The sequence below is a fragment of the Mesoplodon mirus genome (assembly GCF_964341445.2).
Source record: "Mesoplodon mirus genome assembly, chromosome: 4".
Lineage (NCBI taxonomy): Eukaryota > Metazoa > Chordata > Mammalia > Artiodactyla > Ziphiidae > Mesoplodon > Mesoplodon mirus.
This window is the reverse complement of record NC_138979.1, coordinates 86,503,896-86,528,367: the sequence shown is the minus strand read 5'-3', so window position 1 is coordinate 86,528,367 and position 24,472 is coordinate 86,503,896. Positions and strand designations below refer to the sequence as shown.

Genomic DNA, 24,472 nt, shown 5'->3' with positions numbered 1-24,472 from the left:
GAAGTGATTAAAATAATTTGTTTACGATCACAGAGTATCATTTAAATCCAGGGTGATCTTGACTCTTTATGAGGGTGCTGGAATTTCCTTTTACCAGCGTGGCTGAGACAGTCCAACTTTCTGAAGGGATCATTTTCATTCTTGTCCTGTGCCTTCTCTCCTGGGATGCCAGATGGACACTTCTTCTATTAGCGCTTTCATTACACTGATTTAATATTTATTTTCTTTTTAATATATGAGTTTCTTTCATGAGCTTCTTTTAGGAGGATGTTTTTCTTTTCCTTAATGGTTTTATTTTTCCTGTTTTTAAAACCATTTTAAGTCTAATTTCATTCAATTATTGTCAGAAAATGTGGCTTGTATAATATCTGCTTTTTCAAAAAAATTTAGTGAATATTTTTTATAGTCCTGCATATGATTAATTTTTGTTATAGTTCCCTGAACGTTTGAGAAAAAATAAAGGATGCTCTCTGTAAAGACAGCTTGACATATATCTATAAAAAACAATATTGTTGGGGCTTCCCTGGTGGCGCAGTGGTTGAGAGTCTGCCTGCCAATGCAGAGGACACGGGTTCGAGCCCTGGTCTGGGAAGAGCCCACATGCCGCGGAGCAATTAGCCCCGTGAGCCACAATTGCTGAGCCTGCGCGTCTGGAGCCTGTGCTCCGCAACAAGAGAGGCCACGATAGTGAGAGGCCTGCGCACCGCGATGAAGAGCGGCCCCCACTTGCCACAACTAGAGAAAGCCCTCGCGCAGAAATGAAGACCCAACACAGCCATAAATAAATAAATAAATAAATAAATAAAAGAACATAGGGGTTAACATAATTTAAAAAAAAAAAAACAATATTGTTCAAATACTCTATATCATTTTTTTTGCAATTGGTTTATTCAAGACTGAGGTACTGTTTTAAAGCCTCCCACTCTTAGTACAATTATTTCCCTTTCTGCCATTTTTGTGCTGTACATTTCAATTCTGTGTTATTTGATTCTTAAGATTTATGAGCTTTTTATGTTCATTGTGAATTGTGCCCTTTATCAAAATAAGATCTTTAAATCCCATTTAATGCACTTGGTCTTGACTATGACTTTGTCATAGATCAGTATTGCCAGGCCTGCTTTAATTTATGTTTGCTTAACCATTTAGCTTCAATATTTCCCTTTTAAAATATTTTAGTGGAGGCAAACAGAACAAGAAGATAATTCAGGAGTGTTTTTCATACACATCATGGGTCTTTCTTTAATTCTCTTTGAAAGTTCCTTTTATATACAATAGGCAGTGGGATTTTAAAAAAACTAATCTGAAAGTTTTTGTCATTTAATAAGGCTGTTTAACCTATTTATACTCAAGACAATTTTTGGTGTTACTTCTGTCATTTTGGTTTTGTGCTATTTTCCATGCTTCACTGCTTTTCTTTCTTTTTTTCTCTCCCCCTTCCCCCATCCTTCCCTTCTTTCCTTCCTTCCTTCCTTCCTTCTTTCCTTCTTTCTTTCCTTCCTTCCCTTTCTCTCTCTTTTATGCAACATGGAGTGACCATATTTTCTTTGATTTCTTTTTCTACAGTGTTTATAATTCTACTAGTGTTTCCCTTTTAGTTCTTAAAAAAAATTTGAACCTACATTTCCTCATCAAAAGTAACAGCTACCACAATCAACTTGATGTACCCTGCATCTGTGGAATACATGAATAGACAACACATCATCCCAAATTGAGGAGCCCGGAGTCAGTGCTGTGCCTCTGAGGTGGGAGAGCCAACTTCAGGACACTGGTCCACAAGAGACCTCCCAGCTCCACATAATATCAAACGGCGAAAATCTTCCAGAGATCTCCATCTCAACACCAGCACCCAGCTTCACTCAACGACCAGCAGGCTACAGTGCTGGACACCCTAAGCCAAACAACTAGCAAGACAGGAACACAACGCCACACATTAGCAGAGAGGTGGCCTAAAATCATAAAAAGTCCACAGACACCCCAAAACACACCACCAGACGTGGACCTGCCCACCAGAAAGACAAGATCCAGCCTCATCCACCAGAACACAGGCACTAGTCCCCTCCACCAGGAAGCCTACACAACCCACTAAACCAACCTTAGCCACTGGGGACAGACACCAAAAACAACAGGAACTACGAACCTGCAGCCTGCAAAAAGGAGACCCCAAACACAGTAACATAAGCAAAATGAGAAGACAGAAAAACACACAGCAGGAGAAGGAGCAAGATAAAAACCCACCAGACCTAACAAATGAAGAGGTAATAGGCACTCTACCTGAAAAAGAATTCAGAATAATGATGGTAAAGATGATCCAAGATTCTATTTCCCAGATCCAAAATCTTGGAAATAGAATAGACAAAATGCAAGAAACAGTTAACAAGGACCTAGAAGAACTAAAGATGAATCAAGCATCGATTAAAAACACAATACATGAAATAAAAAATACTCTAGATGGGATCAATAGCAGAATAACTGAGGCAGAAGAACGGATAAGTGAGGTGGAAGATAAAATAGTGGAAATAACTGCTGCAGAGCAAAATAAAGAAAAAAGAATGAAAAGAACAGAGGACAGTCTCAGAGACCTCTGGGACAACATTAAACGCACCAACATTCGAATTATAGGGGTTCCAGAAGAAGAAGAGAAAAAGAAAGGGACTGAGAAAATATTTGAAGAGATTATAGTTGAAAACTTCCCTAATATGGGAAAGGAAATAGTTAATCAAGTCCAGGAGGCACAGAGAGTCCCATACAGAATAAATCCAAGGAGAAATACGCCAAGACACATATTAATCAAACTGTCAAAAATTAAACACAAAGAAATCATATTAAAAGCAGCAAGGCAAAAACAACAAATAACACACAAGGGAATCCCCATCAGGTTAACAGCTGATCTCTCAGCAGAAACTCTACAAGCCAGAAGGGAGTGGCAGGACATACTTAAAGTGATGAAGGAGAAAAACCTGCAACCAAGATTACTCTACCCAGCAAGGATCTCATTCAGATTTGATGGAGAAATTAAAACGTTTACAGACAAGCAAAAGCTGAGAGAGTTCAGCACCACCAAACCAGCTTTACAACAAATGCTAAAGGAACTTCTCTAGGCAAGAAACACAACAGAAGTAAAAGACCTACAATAATGAACCCAAAACAATTAAGAAAATGGGAATAGGAACATACATATCGATAATTACCTTAAACGTAAATGGACTAAATGCTCCCACCAAAAGACACAGAGTGGCTGAATGGATACAAAAACAAGACCCATCTATATGCTGTCTACAAGAGACCCACTTCAGACCTAGAGACACATACAGACTGAAAGTAAGGGGATGGAAAAAGATATTCCATGCAAATGGAAACCAAAAGAAAGCTGGAGTAGCAATTCTCATATCAGACAAAATAGACTTTAAAATAAGGACTACTAGAAGAGACAAAGAAGGACACTACATAATGATCAAGGGATCGATCCAAGAAGAAGATATAACAATTGTAAATATTTATGCACCCAACATAGGAGCACCTCAATACATAAGGCAAATACTAACAGCCATAAAAGGAGAAATCGACAGTAACACACTCATAGTAGGGGACTTTAACACCCCACTTTCACCAATGGACAGATCATCCAAAATGAAAATAAATAAGGAAACACAAGCTTTAAATGATACATTAAACAAGATGGACTTAATTGATATTTATAGGACATTCCATCCAAAAACAACAGAATACACATTTTTCTCAAGTGCTCATGGAACATTCTCCAGGATAGATCATATCTTGGGTCACAAATCAAGCCTTGGTAAATTTAAGAAAATTGAAATTGTATCAAGTATCTTTTCCGACCACAATGCTATGAGACTAGATATCAATTACAGGAAAAGAGCTGTAAAAAATACAAACACATGGAGGCTAAACAATACACTACTTAATAACGAAGTGATCACTGAAGGAATCAAAGAGGAAATTAAAAAATACCTAGAAACAAATGACAATGGAGACACGACGACCCAAAACCTATGGGATGCAGCAAAAGCAGTTCTAAGAGGGAAGTTTATAGCAATACAATCCCACCTTAAGAAACAGGAAACATCTCGAATAAACAACCTAACCTTGCACCTAAAGCAATTAGAGAAAGAAGAACAAAAACATCCCAAAGTTAGCAGAAGGAAAGAAATCATAAAAATCAGATCAGAAATAAATGAAAAAGAGATGAAGGAAACGATAGCAAAGATCAATAAAACTAAAAGCTGGTTCTTTGAGAAGATAAACAAAATTGATAAACCATTAGCCAGACTCATCAAGAAAAAAAGGGAGAAGACTCAAATCAATAGAATTAGAAATGAAAAAGGAGAAGTAACAACTGACACTGCAGAAATACAAAAGATCATGAGAGATTACTATAAGCAACTCTATGCCAATAAAATGGACAACCTGGAAGAAATGGACAAATTCTTAGAAATGCACAACCTGCCAAGACTGAATCAGGAAGAAATAGAAAATATGAACAGACCAATCACAAGCACTGAAATTGAAACTGTGATAAAAAATCTTCCAACAAACAAAAGCCCAGGACCAGATGGCTTCACAGGCGAATTCTATCAAGCATTTAGAGAAGAGCTAACACCTATCCTTCTGAAACTCTTCCAAAATATAGCAGAGGGAGGAACACTCCCAAACTCATTCTACGAGGCCACCATCACCTTGATACCAAAACCAGGCAAGGATGTCACAAAGAAAGAAAACTACAGGCCAATATCACTGATGAACATAGATGCAAAAATCCTCAACAAAATACTAGCAAACAGAATCCAACAGCACATTAAAAGGATCCTACACCATGATCAAGTGGGGTTTATTCCAGGAATGCAAGGATTCTTCAATATACGCAAATCAATCAACGTGATACACCATATTAACAAACTGAAGGAGAAAAACCATATGATCATCTCAATAGATGCAGAGAAAGCTTTCGACAAAATTCAACACCCATTTATGATAAAAACCCTGCAGAAAGTAGGCATAGAGGGAACTTTCCTCAACATAATAAAGGCCATATATGACAAACCCACAGCCAGCATCGTCCTCAATGGTGAAAAACTGAAACCATTTCCACTAAGATCAGGAACTAGACAAGGTTGCCCACTTTCACCACTCTTATTCAACCTAGTTTTGGAAGTTTTAGCCACAGAAATCAGAGAAGAAAAGGAAATAAAAGGAATCCAAATTGGAAAAGAAGAAGTAAAGCTGTCACTGTTTGCAGATGACATGATACTATACATAGAGAATCCTAAAGATGCTACCAGAAAACTACTAGAGTTAATCAATGACTTTGGTAAAGTTGCAGGATACAAAATTAATGCACAGAAATCTCTGGCATTCCTATATACTGATGATGAAAAATCTGAAAGTGAAATCAAGGAAACACTCCCATTTACCATTGCAACAAAAAGAATAAAATATCTTGGAATAAACCTACCTAAGGAGACAAAAGACCTGTATGCAGAAAATTATAAGACACTGATGAAAGAAATTAAAGATGATACAAATAGATGGAGAGATGTACCATGTTCTTGGATTGGAAGAATCAACATTGTGAAAATGACTCTACTACCCAAAGCAATCTACAGATTCAATGCAATCCCTATCAAACTACCACTGGCATTTTTCACAGAACTAGAACAAAAAATTTCACCATTTCTATGGAAACACAAAAGACCCCGAATAGCCAAAACAATCTTGAGAACGAAAAATGGAGCTGGAGGAATCAGGCTCCCTGACTTCAGACTATACTACAAAGCTACAGTAATCAAGACAGTATGGTACTGGCACAAAAACAGAAAGATAGATCAATGGAACAGGATAGAAAGCCCAGAGTTAAACCCACGGACATATGGTCACCTTATCTTTGATAAAGGAGGCAGGAATGTACAGTGGAGAAAGGACAGTCTCTTCAATAAGTGGTGCTGGGAAAACTGGATAGGGACATGTAAAAGTATGAGATTAGATCATTCCCTAACACCATACACAAAAATAAGCTCAAAATGGATTAAAGACCTAAATGTAAGGCCAGACACTATCAAACTCTTAGAGGAAAACATAGGCAGAACACTCTATGACATAAATCACAGCAAGATCCTTTTGGACCCACCTCCTAGAGAAATGGAAATAAAGACAAAAATAAACACATGGGACCTAATGAAACTTAAAAGCTTTTGCACAGCAAAGGAAACCATAAACAAGACCAAAAGACAACCCTCAGAATGGGAGAAAATATTTGCAAATGAAGCAACTGACAAAGGATTAATCTCCAAAATTTATAAGCAGCTCATGCAGCTCAATAACAAAAAAACAAACAACCCAATCCAAAAATGGGCAGAAGACCTAAATAGACATTTCTCCACAGAAGATATACAGACTGCCAACAAACACATGAAAGGATGCTCAACATCTTTACTCAGAGAAATGCAAATCAAAACTACAATGAGATATCATCTCACACCAGTCAGAATGGCCATCATCAAAAAATCTAGAAACAATAAATGCTGGAGAGGGTGTGGAAAAAAGGGAACACTCTTGCACTGCTGGTGGGAATGTGAATTGGTACAGCCGCTATGGAGAACGGTATGGAGGTTCCTTAAAAAACTACAAATAGAACTACCATATGACCCAGCAATCCCACTACTGGGCATATACCCTGAGAAAACCATAATTCAAAAAGAGACATGTACCAAAATGTTCATAGCAGCCCTATTTACAATAGCCCGGAGATGGAAACAACCTAAGTGTCCATCATCGGATGAATGGGTAAAGAAGATGTGGCACATATATACAATGGAATATTACTCAGCCATAAAAAGAAATGAAATTGAGCTATTTGTAATGAGGTGGATAGACCTAGAGTCTGTCATACAGAGTGAAGTAAGTCAGAAAGAGAAAGACAAATACTGTATGCTAACACATATATATGGAATTTAAGAAAAAAAAATGTCATGAAGAACATAGGGATAAGACAGGAATAAAGACACAGACCTACTAGAGAATGGACTTGAGGATATGGGGAGGGGGAAGGGTAAGCTGTGACAAAGTGAAAGAGCGGCATGGACATATATACACTACCAAACGTGAGGTCGATAGCTAGTGGGAAGCAGCCGCATAGCACAGGGAGATCAGCTCGGTACTTTGTGACCGCCTGGAGGGGTGGGATAGGGAGGGTGGGAGGGAGACGCAAAAGGGAGGGGATATGGAAACATATGTATATGTATAACTGATTAAATTTGTTATAAAGCAAAAAAAATAAAATAAAATAAAATTAAAAAAAAAAAAAAAAAGTAACAGCTAATATTGAGTGTTTCCTGTATGACAGCACTTCTCATACACAATAAACTGCTAAATTATAGCAATCATTGAGTGACATAGGTAATGCCATTTTATATACATTTTAAAGATGAGAAAACTGAGTTACAGAGAGGTTAAGTACAGAATTTCCACGACTCTTCTAGAATCCACAACCAAACTTTGAACCCAGGCAGTCTGATTCCAGAGCCTGCCCACTTAGTCATCTTGCTATTCTGCCTTTCCATTTTCAAGAATTAAATAATATTAATGTTCATGTAAGTTGAAAAGTTAGTATTTTGTTTTACTTTATTCCTTACTTACACATTTCTTTTTACTTTCATTTTAGAACCAGATGATGAGATTAACATTTGATAATATGTGTTTTCTCCCTCAAAAATTATTTTTTATATTTGTATTATGTAGTAGCTGTGTTTTCCAATAGCCATTTAGACAAAACTTGTTTAACTGAACTGTCCCTTGATACCATTCTTTAGTTGGATTTGGGGCAGCTGAAATTTGTCTTCAAGTTATTATTGTCAATAAAGATAAGATGATATGTTTTCTGAGCTCTTGCCTAACTGAGCATGTATGAGCAGAAATTCATGAGCAAAACCTTGGCTGGTTATAGGTTTACTTGATTATAATCCTGTGTACTTTCAAACTCTAAGCAGGGCCTTTGTGTTTGTGTGTATACCCTTAGTTAGCCTCCTTGTCTCCTCAGGGGTGTGAGACCTACCACCTGATCTCCAGTGCTGTTGCATCACAGCAATGTGTGGCATTCATTAGCACTTGACAAACAACCAGAAGACTGAAGTACAAAGGTTTGGTCCGATAAATGGGCCTTTGCTGAATCTCATCTTGAACCTGGGGTAGCCATGATCCTTCTAATTCCTTTTCTTAGTATTGTGTCAAATGCTGGCTCCAAGAAATACCACCAGAACAACCTGTTTCTAACATAGACCTAAGTGTATTGTGTACCTTGGTGTTTTAGATAGAATAGTGCCCACCGCCCACCCCAAGATGTTCATATTCTAATCCCTGGAACCTGTGAGGATGTTACTTTATGTGGCACAAAGGACTTTGCAGATGTGATTAAGTTAAGCCTCTTGAGATGGGGAGAGATTATGTTGAACTATTGGACTGGGTCCAATGTAATCACAAGGGTCCTTAGCCATGAAGGAGTGAGACAAAAGAGTCAGAGTCAGAGAAGGAGATTTGACCACGGAAGCCAGGGTAGGAATGATGTGATTGCTGGCTTTGAATGTGGAGGCAGACACCATGGGATAAGGAAAGCAGCTGACCTCCAGAAGCTGGAAAAGGCAAGAAAATGAATTACCTTATAGAGCCTCCAGAAGGAGCGCAGTCCTGCCAAGACCTTGGATTTTTGCACAGTAAAACCCATTTTGGACTTTTGACCTCTGGAACTGTAATACGATAAACTCGTGTTGTCTTCATCCACCAAATTTGTGGTAATTTGTTACAGAAGTGATAGGAAACTAATCTATTTGATAAGGGAGAATGTGATAGAGTCTTGATAGTGTCTCAAAGGGGGAAGGGCAAAGCTGGAGTATTTATTAAGACTTTAAAGTTCTGTTAAGGTCAGGTATTTTAATGTAGGGGCTTGATTAGCATTGGGTAAAGATCATGATATAATGGTTAAAGATTGGTGGACACTGTAAGGCAAGAATCTTGAGGAGAGGGGTTCAGAGGGTCTTGGATCAATTCATTGATACTTTCTATTGAAGAGTTGATGAGATGTTCCTGAAAAATAATAAATTTATGAAAAATAGATTTATTTGTAATTTCTATTTTCCTGGGCAAGAGTTTCCTAGGACATTAAACTTATGTTGATGAAGACAGGGAATAATAAATTCATATTAATCTAGGAAACAGGCTGTGTGGAGGCAGATGATTTGGGGTCTCAGTTGTAAGGAGGATATGATTCAGGGTCAAATTTTCAGGTATCCCTGAAGCTGTAGGAAAGGCCACAGAATCATCTGGTAATCTTTTCTTTCCTTGGAACTTTTTCGTTTTCCTTGTAAGTCAAACATTTCAATAGCATACAAGTAGATTTTAGTCTATTCCTACCCAGATGCTAAGATTTTTACTTAACTTAGGAAATTCTTTCTCTTATTTCCCAGTGTATTGGTTTTCTATTGCTGCGGTAAGAAATTATCACAAATTTGGTAGCTTAAACAATTAAAAAAATTAACTTACAGCTCTTTTGGTGAGAAGTTCAACATGGATAAAAATCACTGGTCAAAAATCAAGGTATTGGGGCTGTGTTCCTTCTGGAGGATGGTGGAGGAGAATCTATTTCCTTGCCTTTTCCAGCTTTTAGAGGACACGGCATTCCTCAACTTTTTACCCCTTTACCCCCCAGCATGGCAGGCTGAGTCCTTTGCATGTAGTTCTGGTCCTTTGTGGCTGGGGAATGTTCTCTGCTTTTAAGTACTTTTGATTAGATTGGCCCCAACTGGTTAATGCAGGGTAATCCCCCAACGTCAGATAGACCTCAGTCTTAAACACATCTGTGAAGTCCCTTTTGCCATGTAAGGTAACATATTGACAGGGTCTGAAGATTAGGGCATGGACATCTTTGGGGGAGCCATTTATTCTGCCTAGCACCTCTGTAGTACATCTTTTTCACATGTAAACACTTCCTCTACCTTTTGAAGGCATTACTCCATTTTTCATAAAATATATTATGAATTTTTTATAAATATTTTCATAGGAGCCATGTTTGTTTCATTTGTCTAGCAGACATGTTATTTGTTAAATAACAAGGTGGGCAGTTTTTCCTCGGCCCTCTTAATACCTATTTGAATATGTTAATACCTATTTGATCTTTAGCTGGAAGGACTATTGTGTGCACTGGCGTTCTTGTGTTAGAGAAGGACCGCTTCCCTTTCACTGGTTACTGAAGTCACCGAGTCCCTGTTGTTAGGGTATGCAGTGTGGTTGGGAGGCAATCTCTTAACACCTTTATGACTAATTCCACTGTTTGGGTTATGGAAAGTATCTTCAGAGGTCTTAAAGATTGTTGGCCAAGAACCCTATTTTCAGTGGTTACCCCATTTTGGTATCTTTCTGCATTTTAAATGAGTGTTTAAATGGGAAGGTAGGGTAGGGAAAATCAGTTGCTACCAGTTAGTGGTTCTCTTTGCTTAGCATTCTCCCTGGATCAATTGCTTTCTATTTTCCTTCAATATGCTCCCAGCTCTCCTTATATTGCTTGATTCTAAAGTAATCTGCACTGCTGAAGCTCTGTCTCATGTTCCCGAGTGTCCTGCATGTACTCTGTCTTCATGGTAATAGCATTCTTTACATGCAAGTGTCATGGGAAGAATGTTGTCTGCCCCTGTTCTTTTGCTTTCAGTGCAACTTGAAAACAGATATTCTACTGTGCAGACATAGGCAGGCATGCTGCTTCCTGTTCAGCCTCACTGAACTTCTTCCGGGGAGTAGGAAGAGCACGCTTTTAAACCACTTAATGCCCACGGTCAGGCAGATTAGGTTAACAAAAATACTTCTAGGGGCTTCCCTGGTGGCGCAGTGGTTGAGAGTCCGCCTGCCGATGCAGGGGACACGGGTTCATACCCCGGTCCGAGAAGATCCCACATGCCGCGGAGCAGCTGGGCCCGTGAGTCATGGCCACTGAGCCTGCGTGTCCGGAGCCTGTGCTCCGCAGCGGGAGAGGCCACAACAGTAAGAGGCCCACGTACGGCAAAAACAAACAAACAAACTTCTAAACTATAAGGAGTTAAATGAATATAAGCTTTGCTGCTGTTTTCACCTATTGTTATTATCAAAAATCTTAATATGCACTTCTGTTTCATCTGTGCTCCAGACTCACCTTGACGTTCTGGAAAAAAGCGTGAACCCCAAGCAGGTCTACTTCCGTCAGGAGGTTCTCTGCCAGACACTAGGAGGGAATTCACGTCTATTGGTGACCGTCACTGCCATGCCCGAATCTAACAGCACTGACCACCTGGAGCAGCTCCGTGAGTAAACGGCAGACCCTCTTCTTTGAAGATTTGGTGGTGAGGGTGGGGGTCCTCAGAGTCTTGGAAGCACTCTGTCCCTTGGAGATCAGAAGCTCCATAAAGCGTTGGGGACTGGTCTACCTTGATAGAAACCCAACTCTTCTTGATATGACAAAAGGGTAAATATTCATGTTGCTCTGTTATCAAAGGGAGAAAACAATAAATTGCAAATTGTCAGAAAGATGAAATGACTTGTTGGAATTGAGAGCAGTTTACAAGTGACAGTCACTTCTGCTAAAACAGAATCAGGACTGGAAAATGAATCACATTTTGCAACTTCTAATCCAGGGACTTTTCTCACCATGCTCACTCCCATTATACTACGCTCACGGTCAGTCAAGGTTAGGAAAGGAAGGAAGTTGAGGGTTGGAGGACTGGCTGAAGAATTCCCTTGATGACCTGGATTACAGTTTGGATCAGAAGAGCTGACAGTGTGGAGGAGGCTCTAGCCAAGAACTGTAAAACCAAACCAAAACACACAGGCATACACACACACACACAGACACACTCTCACAGACACACAAATGCCCATTTAATATTAGAGTCCTGAGCACAAATGTGATTTGCTTGTAACCAACCAGCTTTTTCTTTTTTTAAAACATCTTTATTGGAGTAAAATTGCTTGACAATGTTGTGTTAGTTTCTGCTGTATAACAAAGTGAATCAGCTATATGTGTACATATATCCCCATATCCCCTCCCTCTTGCGTCTCCCTCCCACACTCCCTATCCCACCCCTCTAGGTGGTCATAAAGCACCGAGCTGCTCTCCCTGTGCTATGCAGCTGCTTCCCACTAGCTCTCTGTTTTACATTTCATAGTGTATATATGACAGTGCTACTCTCTCACTTCGTCCCAGCTTACCCTTCTCCCTCCCCGTGTCCTCAAGTCCATTCTCTACGTCTGTGTCTTTATTCCTGTCCTGCCCCTAGGTTCATCAGAACCAGGTGGGGTTTTTTTGTTTTTTTTATTGCAGATATGTGTGTTAGCATACGGTACTTGTTTTTCTCTTTCTGGCTTACTTCACTCTGTATGACAGACTCTCAGTCCATCCACCTCACTACAGATAGTTCAATTTTGTTTCTTTTTCTGGATGAGTAATATTCCATTGTATATATGTACCACATCTTCTTTATCCATTCATATGTTGATGGACACTTAGGTTGCTTCCATATCCTGTATATTGTAAATAGTGCTGCAATGAACATTGTGGAACATGTCTCTTTTTGAATTATGGTATTCTCAGAGTATATGCCCAGTAGTGGGATTGCTGGATCATATGGTAGTTCTATTTTTAGTTTTTTAAGGAACCTCCATACTGTTCTCCATAGTGGCTATATCAATTTACATTCCTACCAACAGTGCAAGAGGGTTCCCTTTTCTCCACACCCTCGCCAGCATTTATTGTTTGTAGATTTTTTGATGATGACCATTCTGACCGGTGTGAGGTGATACCTCATTGTAGTTTTGATTTGCATTTCTCTAATGATTAGTGATGTTGAGCATCCTTTCATGTGTTTGTTGGCAATCTGTATATCTTCTTTGGAGAAATGTCTATTTAGGTCTTCTGCCCACTTTTGGATTGGCTTGTTTGCTTTTTGATATTGAGCTGCATGAGCTGCTTCTATATTTTGGAGATTAATCCTTTGTCAGTTGCTTCGTTTGCAAATATTATCTCCCATTCTGAAGGTTGTCTTTTCATCTTGTTTATGGTTTCCTTTGCTGTGCAAAAGCTTTTAAGTTTCATTAGGTCCCATTTGTTTATTTTTTATTTTATTTCCATTTCTCTAGGAGGTGGGTCAAAAAGGATCTTGCTGTGATTTATGTCACACAGTGTTCTACCTATGTAATCCTCTAAGAGTTTGATAGTGTCTGGCCTTACATTTAGGTCTTTAATCCATTTTGACTTTATTTTTGTATCTGTGTCAGGGAGTGTTCTAATTTCATTCTTTTACATGTAGCTGTACCGTTTTCCCAACACCAGTTATTGAAGAGGCTGTCTTTTGTCCATTGTATATTCTTGCCTCCTTTATCAAAGATAAGGAGACCATATGTGTGTAGGTTTATCTCTGGGATTTCTATCCTGTTCCATTGATCTATATTTCTGTTTTTGTGCCAGTACCATACTGTCCTGATACCTGTAGCTTTGTAGTATAGTCTGAAGTCAGGGAACCTGATTCCACCAGCTCCGTTTTTCTTTCCCAAGATCGCTTTAGCTATTCGGAATCTTTTGTGTTTCCATACAAATTGTGAATTTTTTTGTTCTAGTTCTGTGAAAAATGCCATTGCTAATTTGATAGGGATTGCATTGAATCTGTAGATTGCTTTGGGTAGTAGAGTCATTTTCACAATGTTGATTCTTCCAATCCAAGAACATGGTATATCTCTCCATCTGTTTGTATCATCTTTAATTTCTTTCAACAGTGTCTTAGTTTTCTGCATACAGGTCTTTTGTCTCCTTAGGTAGGTTTATTCCTAGGTATTTTATTCTTTTTGTTGCAATGGTAAATGGGGGTGTTTCCTTAATTTCTCTTTCAGATTTTTCATCATTAGTGTATAGGGATGCGAGAGATTTCTGTACATTTATTTTGTATCCTGCTACTTTACCAAATTCATTGATTAGCTCTAGTAGTTTTCTGGTAACATCTTTAGGATTCTCTATGTATAGTACCATGTCATCTGCAAACAGTGACACTTTAACTTCTTTCACGAGTTGGATTCCTTTCTTTTCTTTTTCTTCTCTGATTGCTGTGGCTATAACTTCCAAAACTAGTTGAATAATAGAGGTGAGAATGGGCAACCTTGTTCCTGATTTTATAGTAAATGGTTTCAGTTTTTCACAATTGAGAACAATGTTGGCTGTGGGTTTGTCATATATGGCCTGTATTATGTTGAGGTAGGTTCCCTCTATGCCTACTTTCTGGAGAGTTTTTATCATAAATAGGTGTTGATTTTTGTCAAAAGCTTTTTCTGCATCTATTGAGATGATTACATGGTTGTTATCCTGTAGTGTATTAATATGGTGTATCACATTGATTGATTTGCATATTGAAGAATCCTTGCATTTTGGGGATAAACCCCACTTGATCATGGTGTATGATCCTTTGAATGTGCTGTTGGATTCTATCTGCTTGTGTTTTGTTGAGGATATTTACATCTATATTCATTAATGATATTGGCCTGTAGTTTTCTTTTTTGTGACATCTTTGTCCCGTTTTGGTGTCAGGGTGATGGTGGCCTCCTAGATGAGTTGGGGGTGTTCCTCCCTCTGCTATATTTTGGAAGAGTTTGAGAAGGATAGGTGTTGACTCTTCTCTCAGTGTTTGATAGAATTTGCCTCTGAAGCCTCTGGACCTGTTCTTTCGTTTGTTGGAAAATTTTAAATCCCAGTTTCCATTTCACTGCTTGTGATTGATCTATTTATATTTTCTGTTTCTTCCTGGTTCAGTCGGAAGGTTGTGCTTTTCTAAGAATTTGTCCATTTCTTCTAGGTTGTCCATTTTATTGGCATATAGTTGCTTGTAGTAATCTCTCATGATCCTTTGTATTTCTGCAGTGTCAGTTGTTACTTCTCCTTTTTCATTTCTAATTCTGTTGATTTGAGTCTTCTCCCTTTTTTTCTTGATGAGTCTGGCTAATGGTTTATCAATTTTGTTTATATTCTCAAAGAACCAGCTTTTGGATTTATGGAACTTTGCTGTTGTTTCCTTCATTTCTTTCTCATTTATTTCTGATCTGATCTTTATGATTTCTTCCCTTCTGCTAACTTTGGGGTTGTTTTGTTCTTTCTCTAATTGCTTTAGGTGTAAGGTTAGATTGTTTATTTCAGATGTTTCTTGTTTCCTGAGGTAGAATTGTATTGCTATAAACTTCCCTCTTAGAACTGCTTTTGCTGCATCCCATAGGTTTTGGGTTGTCATGTTTTCATTGTCACTTGTTTCTTGGTATTTTTTGATTTCCCCTTTGATTTCTTCAGTAATCTCTTGGTTAATAAGTAGCATATTGTTTAGCCTCCATGTGTCTGAATTTTTTACAGATGTTTTCCTGGAATTGATATCTAGTCTTATAGCATTGTGTTTGGAAAAGATACTTGCGATGATTTCAGTGTTCTTAAATTTACCATGGCTTGATTTGTGACCCAAGATATGATCTATCCTGGAGAATGTTCCATGAGCACTTGAGAAGAATGTGTATTCTGTTGTTTTTGGATGGAATGTCCTATAAATATCCATTAAGTCCATCGTGTTTAATGTATCATTTACAGCTTGTTTTTTCTTATTTATTTTCATTTTGGATGATCTGTCCATTGGTAAAAGTGGGGTGTTAAAGTCCCCTACTATGATTGTGTTACTGTCAATGTTCCCTTTTATGGCTGTTAGCATTTGCTTTACGTGCTGAGGTGCTCCTATGTTGGGTGCATAAATATTTACAATTGTTATATCTTCTTCGTAGGTTGATCCCTTGATCATTATGTAGTGTCCTTCTTTGTCTCTTGTAATAGTCTTTATTTTAAAGTCTATTTAGTCTGATATGGGACTTGCTACTCCAGGTTTCTTTTGATTTCCATTTTCATGGAATATCTTTTTCCATCCCCTCACTTTCAGTCTGTATGTGTCCCTAGGTCTGAAATGGGTCTCTTGTAGGCAGCATATATATGGGTCTTGTTTTTGTATTCATTCAACCAGTCTGTCTTTGGATTGGAGCATTTAATCCTTTTACATTTAAGGTACTTATCAACATGTATGTTACTATTATGATTTTCTTAATTGTTTTGGGTTTGTTATTGTAGGTCTTTTCCTTCTGTTGTGTTTCCTGCCTAGAGAAGTTCCTTTAGTATTTGTTGTAAACCTGGTTTGGTGGTGCTGAATTCTCCTAACTTTTGCTTGTCTGTAAAGGTTTTAATTTCTCTGTTGAGTCTGAATGACATCCTTGCTGGGTAGGGTAATCTTGGTTGTAGATTTTTCCCTTTCATCACTTTAAATATGTCCTGCCACTCCCTTCTGGCTTGCAGAGCTACTGCTGATAGATCAGCTGTTAACCTTGTGGGGGTTCCCTTGTATGTTATTTGTTACTGTTCCCTTGCTGCTTTTAATATTTTTTCTTTGTATTTAATTTTTGATAGCTTGATTAATATGTGTCTTGACATGTTTCTTCTTGGATTTATCCTGTATGGGACTCTCTGCACTTCTTGGACTTGATTGACTATTTCCTTTCCCATGTTAGGGAAGTTTTCAACTATGATCTCTTCAAATATTTTCGCAGACTCTTTTTGTGTTCCTTTTCTGGGACCCCTATAATTTGAATGTTGTTTTTTGTTTGTTTGTTTGCTTTTTTTTGCGGTACGCAGGCCTCTCACTGTTGTGGCCTCCCCCATTGTGGAGCACAGGCTCTGGACGCACAGGCTCAGTGGCCATGGCCCATGGGCCCAGCCACCCTGCGGCATGTGGGATCTTCCCAGACCGGGGCACGAACCCTTGTCCCCTGCATCGGCAGGTGGACTCCCAACCACTGTGCCACCAGGGAAGCCCAGCTGGTGTGTTTAATGTTGTCCCAGAGGTCTCTGAGACTGTCCTCAATTCTTCTCATTCTTTTTTCTTTATTCTGCTCTGCAGTGGTTATTTCCACTATTTTCTCTTCTACGTCACTTACCGGTTCTTCTGCCTCAGTTATTCTGCTATTAATTGCTTCTAGAGAATTTTTTATTTCATTTATTGTGTTGTTCATCATTGTTTATTTGCTCTTTAGTTCTTCTAGGTCCTTGTTAAACATTTCTTGTATTTTCCGCATTCTATTTCCAAGATTTTGTATCCTCTTTACTATCATTACTCTGAATTCTTTTTCAGGTAGGCTGCCTATTTCGTCTTCATTTGTTTGTTCTGGTGGGTTTTTACCTTGGTCCTTCATCTGCTGCATATTTCCTTGTCTTGTCATTTTGTTTAATTTACTGTGTTTGGGGTCTCCTTTTTACAGGTTGCAGGGTCTTAGTTTCCATTGTTTTCTGTGTCTGACCCCAGTGGGTGAGGTTGGTTCAGTGGCTTGTGTAGGCTTCCTGGTGGAGGGGACTGATGCCTGTGTTCTGATGGGTGGGGCTGGATCTTGTTTTTCTGGTGGGCAGGGCCACATCTTGTGATGTGTTTTGGGGTGTCTGTGAACTTAGTATGATTTTAGGCTGCATCTTTGCTAATGGCTGGGCTTGTGTTCCTGTCTTGCTAGTTGAGTGTCATGGGGTGTCCAGCACTGTAATTTGCTGGCCTTTGGGTGGAGCTGGGTCTTAGCGTTGAGATGGAGATCTCTGGGAGAGCTTTCACAGATTGATATTACATGGGGCTGGGATGTCTCTGGTAGTCCAATGTACTGTACTCCGCTCTCCCACCTTAGAGGCTCAGGCCTGACATCAAACCGGAGCACCAAGACCCTGTCAGACACACGGCTCAGAAGGAAAGGGAGAAAAAAAGAAAAAAAAATATTTAAAAAAATAATAATAAAAATTTAAAAAAGGAGAGAGCAACCAAACCAATAAACAAATCCACCAGTGATAACAAGCACTAAAAACTATAGTAAGATAAACATAAAAATCAGGAACAAATCAGTCATAGACAGCAGACCCCAAGTCTGCAGTTGCTCCCAAAGTCTACCGCCTCAATTTTGGGATGATTTGTTGTCCATTCAGGTCTTCCACAGATGCAGGCTATATCAAGTTGATTGTGGGGATTTAATCTGCTGCTTCTAAGGCTGCACAGAGAAATTTCCCTTTTTCTTCTTTGTTCACACAGCTCCTGGGGTTCAGCTTTGGTTTGCCCCAACCTCTGCATGTAGGTCACCCTCAGGCATCTATTCCCACCCATACAGGATGGGATTAAAACAGCGGCTGACTATGGGGCTCTGGCTCACTTATGCCAGGGTGAAGGAGGGGTATGGTATTTATAATTGTTATGTGTGGCGAGCCTGTGGCATAAAAGACCAGCGTGACGTGGCAACAGCCTGAGGCGCAGTGTGTGTTCTGCTGGGGAAGTTGTCCCTTGATCATGGGACCTTGGCAGTGGCGGGCTGCACAGGCTCCTGGGGTGGGGGTGGGGGTGTGTGGATAGTGACCTGTGCTTGCACACAGGATTCTTGGTGGCTGCAGCAGCAGTGTTAGCATTTCATGCCCGTCTCTGGGGTCCAAGCTGATAACCATGGCTTGCGCCCACCTCTGGATCTCATTTAGGTGGTGCTCTGCCTTCTGTGGGCAGACAGGGAAGGAATCCCCTGTCCTTGTGCACCCCGAAACAATGGTCTCTTGCCTCTTAGGCAGTTCCAGGCTTTTTCCCAGACTCCCTCCCGGCTAGCTGTGGCACACTAGCCCCCTTCAGGCTGTGTTCACCCAGCCAACCCCCGTCCTGTCCCTGGGATCTGACCTCCAAAGACTGAGCCTCAGCTCTCAGCCCCCACCCACCCCAGCAGGTGAGCAGACAAGCCTCTCGGACTGGTGAGTGCTGGTCAGCCCCGATCCTCTGTACGGGAATCTCTCCGCTTTGCTCTCTGCACCCCTGTTGCTGCACTCTCCTCCATGGCTCCAAAGCTTCCCCCCACCGCCACCCCCTGTCTCTGCCAGTGAAGGGGCTTCCTACTGTGTGGAAACTTTTCCTCCTTCTAGCTCTCTCCCAGAGGTGCAGGTCCCATCCCTATTCTTTTGTCTCTGTTTTTTCTTTTTTCCTACCGAGGTACGTGGGGATTTTCTTGCCTTTTGTGACGTCTGAGGTCTTCTGCCAGCGTTCAGTAGGTGTTCTGTAGGAGTTGTTCCACATGTAGATGTATTTCTGATGTATTTGTGGGGAGAGTGGTGATCTCCGCATCTTACTCCTCCATGTTGAAGGTCCCCCTGCTAGCCAGCTTTTAAAGTTGGCTCCTGATGTAGTTTTCGACCAAGCAGAATAAGGAATACTTTTCATTAAGGAAAAGTTTGGGAGATGAAAGAAAAGACTGGGGAATAAAAATCTAGCTAATTTTTCCAGATGCAGCCTTACCTGATGAAGTGCTAACTGCATTAGGTGAGTCTTTGGTGGCTAGGAAATGTAATTTCTCACAGTTCATCAGCATATGACAATGAATGCTTAACTATCCGGCTAATCAACAACCGATTATCCCATCTGAATTAATAAGGCCTTAAAATGCTTTAATGAATGATAATGGGATTTTCTAAAAATTCTCTTATGTGTTTTATGCTTTTGAGAGCAATTTCTGTAATCGTTGCCAAGTCCTTCCCTTGCAAATGAGAAGTTCTTGGAAGTTAGAGACAGTAATCCTTCCAGGGCAACCTTCATAGAACAGTAATTTATTTAAGAAAGTAGATCTATGTATGTCTTCATTGTGCAGGCTCAGTTTCTGAATAGGAGCTGAGTGGTACCCAGTGTGTAATTATGACATGGAGCTGCCTCTGCTTTTGCATTTTTATTTATGCCGACACTGGTGCTTTTGTTGATATTATAACCACAGAGATCATTCTTACTCTAAGGAGAGGACTTGAAACAGAGTAAAAGCCCCTAAATAATTTGGCACTCCAAAATAGTTCACTTAAAAAAAAGAGAAAAAATATCTCTTAGCACACCTTCATATGAATCAAAGGAGGCTGTTTTCTGCTTATGGTCTAAGATTGGTAATAATAAATATATACTCTTGATTCTGGTGTGGTGATTCTGGGTGGTGGTGGTGAGGGGGCTGGAAGCAGGACCTTGGTTCTTGTCATCTTTGAAGAAATAATTCAGTAAAGAGACCAAGATTGTGAAACAGATAAAGCACTTATTAGAAGCAAACCACACGGGCAAACTCGAGGAGTGAGTTGCTCCCAATAATGGTGGCTTAGATCGCTTATATGGGGGCAGTCTTATGGGTTTGTCTCTGGCCAACCATCTTGCTTGTGCCCATATTTGGCCCGACTCGGGGTCCTTCCTGGTGGCATACACATCTCTCAGCCAAGATGGATTCCAGCATGAAGGTTTCTGGGGGGTTTGACAGGAGGTGTTGAGGACTGGTGTTTCTTTCTCCCTTTGACCCCTTCGCTAGACTGAGGACCTTCTCTGTGCATGTGCAAGCTGGGAAATTCCCTTGACCACAAGAATGAAAAAAATGTGGTCGATTTGTCTTTCACCCAGTCAAGACCTGATGCTCCTGCTAGTATCTTATCTCGAAGTGTCAACAGGGGACCGGTTGCAGCTGCTCAGCCTGGGGCCCACCTATCTTCTACCTCCTTCTCATGCATCATTACAGTGTTCTGTCTTAAACGTGTGCCAACATGTCAGCAGTTGTTCATCTCAAGATGGGCAGGCATGGAGAGGACCCAGAAAGTGGTGAAATGAATGCTGTTCATTTTCTTTTGGGCATAATTGACTTGCAAGTGACAATCGTTGAGCTGAATCCTGAGGAGAAAAGACTAATGAGGGATGTCATTATAGGTGTTTCAACTGTACAGTTGCACAGGTCTGATGCTTAGAAGGGCCTTGAACTTCGTTTAATGTTCTTCTGTCACCAACTTGAAAATCTTAGAAGTTTTGAAGGAGGCTTTGCATTTTCATTTTGCATTGGGCCCTCACATTGAGTAGCTGGTCCTGGGACTAATCTAAGGTCATTTAGCTAAAAAGTGAAAAGGCTAGTGCCCTTCCCATGCTACTATCCTTTACTGCTAAGTATACAGGAAGAGTTCCAACCTATTTTGCACATACTCTGAAAGTCTTATGTGTTATCGGTTATGTAGCTGATTGGTATCTTTCATAATGGGGCTGAATTCAGGACTCTCCGTTTTTACAAATGAGGTAAGTGGGGCTCAGGGAGGTTAAATACCACAGTCAGTGGTGGTGCCTGATTTCTGATTTTCTTTTTCTGATTCCTGGGTCCATACACACAAGAAATGTGCTAACGCAATCATCAGAACAAGTATTCAGCATCACTATTCAGGCTCCTCTGTAATCCAGAACTTCCTCTCCTCCCTGTTCTGTGTCCTCACACTATTGCAAGCTAGTTGAGTTGTTAAAGCAACTCACACTAAATTGACCACAAATGAATGTATTACCCTCTTCTTGCTCACAGTGAATTTTATTTTCCTCTCCTAACCCAAAGGAAGCATTTTCATGGTGGATGTTTCAGACACTGTGGCAGGAAGGAAAGAGGGAGGGAAGGTTCAGAACCTCCAGACCTCTCAGATCCCAGCACAGAGCTGAGATTGCATGTCTTGGCCCGTCCCAGACGGGCTGCAGAATCAAAAATTTGTTTAGCAGGTTTCAATACATACCTGAACCCAGGCCATTGCTGTGTTTCTTTTAAATAAATAAATAAATAGATAGATAGATAAATAAATAAATATAAAAAAACACACAACATGAACATCACCTACCCTCCAAAATGCAATTATACATGCCTATAAATCAGAAATGAAACCACTTAAGTTTCTTCAAACCACAAAATATGATGCATTGTTTTAGGACAAGAAAATAGCAAATGAGCCAGCAGCTCAAGACTCTCCTGCCTCCAAGCTTCCCTGCAGGTGAACTTCAATTGTCTTACCCACTTCCTCCCTCCTAGGGACCAGGCCAGCTTCAGTTTGCAGTTGTATTTAGCCATGATTTGGCTAGTTTCCGACTCAGTGGCTGCCACTCACCCCTCATAAGGAGGTTTTGTTCACTGAAGGACTTTCTTTCCACTGTGCAGGATTATCACTTCAGTTTTATTTTAGAACCCCAGGAGATAAGAGCATGGCTACGGGGCCCTGGGAGAAAGCCCCTGCTGGAGACTGATTCCCTAGTGGTCTGGCCTAAAGTCTGACCAGGGGATTGTTCAGAACAGTTTATTGATTACTTTTAGTCCTTCCTAGGGTCTGGGCTCCAGAGAGTCTCCTGGAAGGATTCATTTGGTTTGATTGATTTTTCAAAAGCATTTTAAAAAAAAGATATTTTCCTGGAAACATTTAGCCTTACCTTCTTGATAAATATGTTTCCGGTTCAGTAGTACCCAGATTTGCCTGGCGTATGCTTTATTGTTCTCCCGAGAATTGAGGGCGGGTACCTTCTCACAATGGTCCCAAGAGAGAAGGCACACTTTACACTTGGAGATCTGAGCCCTCAGCGCCAAAATGCTGGCAGGTCACCAAGAGCAGAGTCACTTTCTGCCCTTTTCAGCGGGACAGTGAAAAGGGCATTTCTCTGAGAGATCGTCATTGATGGCATAATGGAAGAAACATGATAAAAGGGAGCTGTTACCAAAGGATAAACGGCTCATCCTAGTCTCAGAGACTCTCAGTGGATGAGGCGTTGAGGAATTAGAAAGTCCAGGCCCTTCTTAACCGGTAGGATTCCAGAAGTCAAAGGAACCCTGGACTTTTGAAGTTTGCAGAGCAGAGAGTAAGTGAGGAGTGAATAGAATCCAGGAAGATGGGATACAGGCTCCAACAGGTTGGAATAGAAGGCAACGGATGAGCAGGTCTGGGTGTAGGTTTTGTGGGCAAGATCCATCCAGGATGTGGATTCTAGTGCTACTACTAGACGACGCTCCATTGGTTAATGGTGTTCTGGCATAATTGCACTTAGCCTAGTTAAGTCCTTTCACACGTTGTATGTCAAGAGGTACTTTGATTAGCAGAGCCTTTGAATATGCAACTTGCAAGTAAAGAGTTGAGAAGTCATATTTTCTTTAGTTTGTGTACTCTTCAGGAATGGTGTATGTTTGTGTGTGTGTGTATGCACGTGTGTGCTTTTTGGATTTGAACTGAGAAAAGATACTGAATTTACACAGAACTAGAGAACAATTCAGAAAGAAAAAAAAGCCTTGGAGTGGGGAGCATTGTTTCCTTAAACCCTAGTGGAGGTGGATGAAAACCCTAGAAGGGAGAGTAGTTCTACCTTTACCAAGGCTCAGCCATTCTCCAGCTCAGGCCTGCTTCCTGCTTTTGGCACAAGTGCTGCCTTTGCTGTCATGGGCCTCCATGTACTTGTCATTATCTCCAGTTTGCACGTGGCCAAGGTAAGCTTCACTAAGGGTAAATAACCAGCCTGAGGCCCCATGGTAAGTGATTACTCGAGGAGGAGACCCCAGGTCTCCACCCCACAGTTCCAGAATGTCCCCCTCCTTAGGGTCTGCTCTCACTGGGAAATTCCCCAGAAATGCACACAGTGCAAACACACAGCTTATTAAAGACCATCATCATTGTGTTAAATTTTCTATTTTCTCCACATTTCCCCCATCACCTCACATTTTCTGTTTTTTTTTTTAATCTTTTAAAAATTTGGGTTTGTTTTTTTGGCCACGCTCTGCGGCATGCAGGATTCTAGTTCCCCGAACAGGGATCAAACCTGCGCCCCCTGCAGTGGAAGCATGGAGTCTTAACCCCTGGACCACCAGCGAGGTCCTTCACAATTTCAGTAACCATTTCAGTCCAGGGAAAGTTGAGTTCCTTTTTAGTCTGGGGAACTACATCTCTGTGATGGATGCTTCACTTTTTTCTCAGGAGCATTTTTTGCTCATTCTTTTCCCCTTTGGATATCTATCCATCCAGACCCTGTAGCAGTATTGTCTTGACCATCCTCAAGAACGACCTGAGAGGGGAGCTAATTTGTGGGAATTTTCTGACGGCAAATGTCATTCTCTTGTTAGAAACTCTCATTCTCCAGGTGAAGAGTGGCTGACCGACTCACTGACGGGTGAGAAGCCAAGAAACAACAAAGGTGGATGGAAGGGGGCTGGGTCTGCTGCTTTTGCCCTCAGAGACACCTCCACCCTGCATTTACTGTAACCTGAAGGAGCAGAGTGTAACCTTCCTGTGTCTCAGGAGGTGAGGTGATCTCATGGCACTGCCTCAGCCTCCTGTGGCTCACATGCTGTTCTTTTCCAGGGGGCCTGAGGTGGAGGAAGCAAGAGGCTGTGTTTGCAGTTGTGAAAGAATACCTTTCTCTTGTTCTTTTTCTTAAAAATATTCTTAGGAAAGCAGTGTTCTATTCAGCTTGACATTATGCTAAAAGCTTTTCCTTGGAAGACAATAGCTGTTCTCAGAAAAAAAGATTTACATGGAGTCCCAAGGGTGTAATGAGCTACCCCACGGCACCTGCCTCGGGTTGGGAGTTGTCACTTAAGT

At 40.6% G+C, this 24,472-nt stretch overlaps 1 protein-coding gene across 1 annotated transcript in view; it reads left to right on the top strand.

Moving 5' to 3' along the window:
* Window positions 1-24,472, top strand: part of LOC309802869 (A-kinase anchor protein 13-like) — a gene marked incomplete at both ends in the record, with an annotated part of 85,282 nt that overhangs the window by 30,378 nt on the left and 30,432 nt on the right. Inside the window, 1 exon segment of the mRNA XM_082618751.1 lies at window positions 11,183-11,336. Within this exon segment, the coding sequence (XP_082474877.1) occupies window positions 11,183-11,336 (154 nt within the window).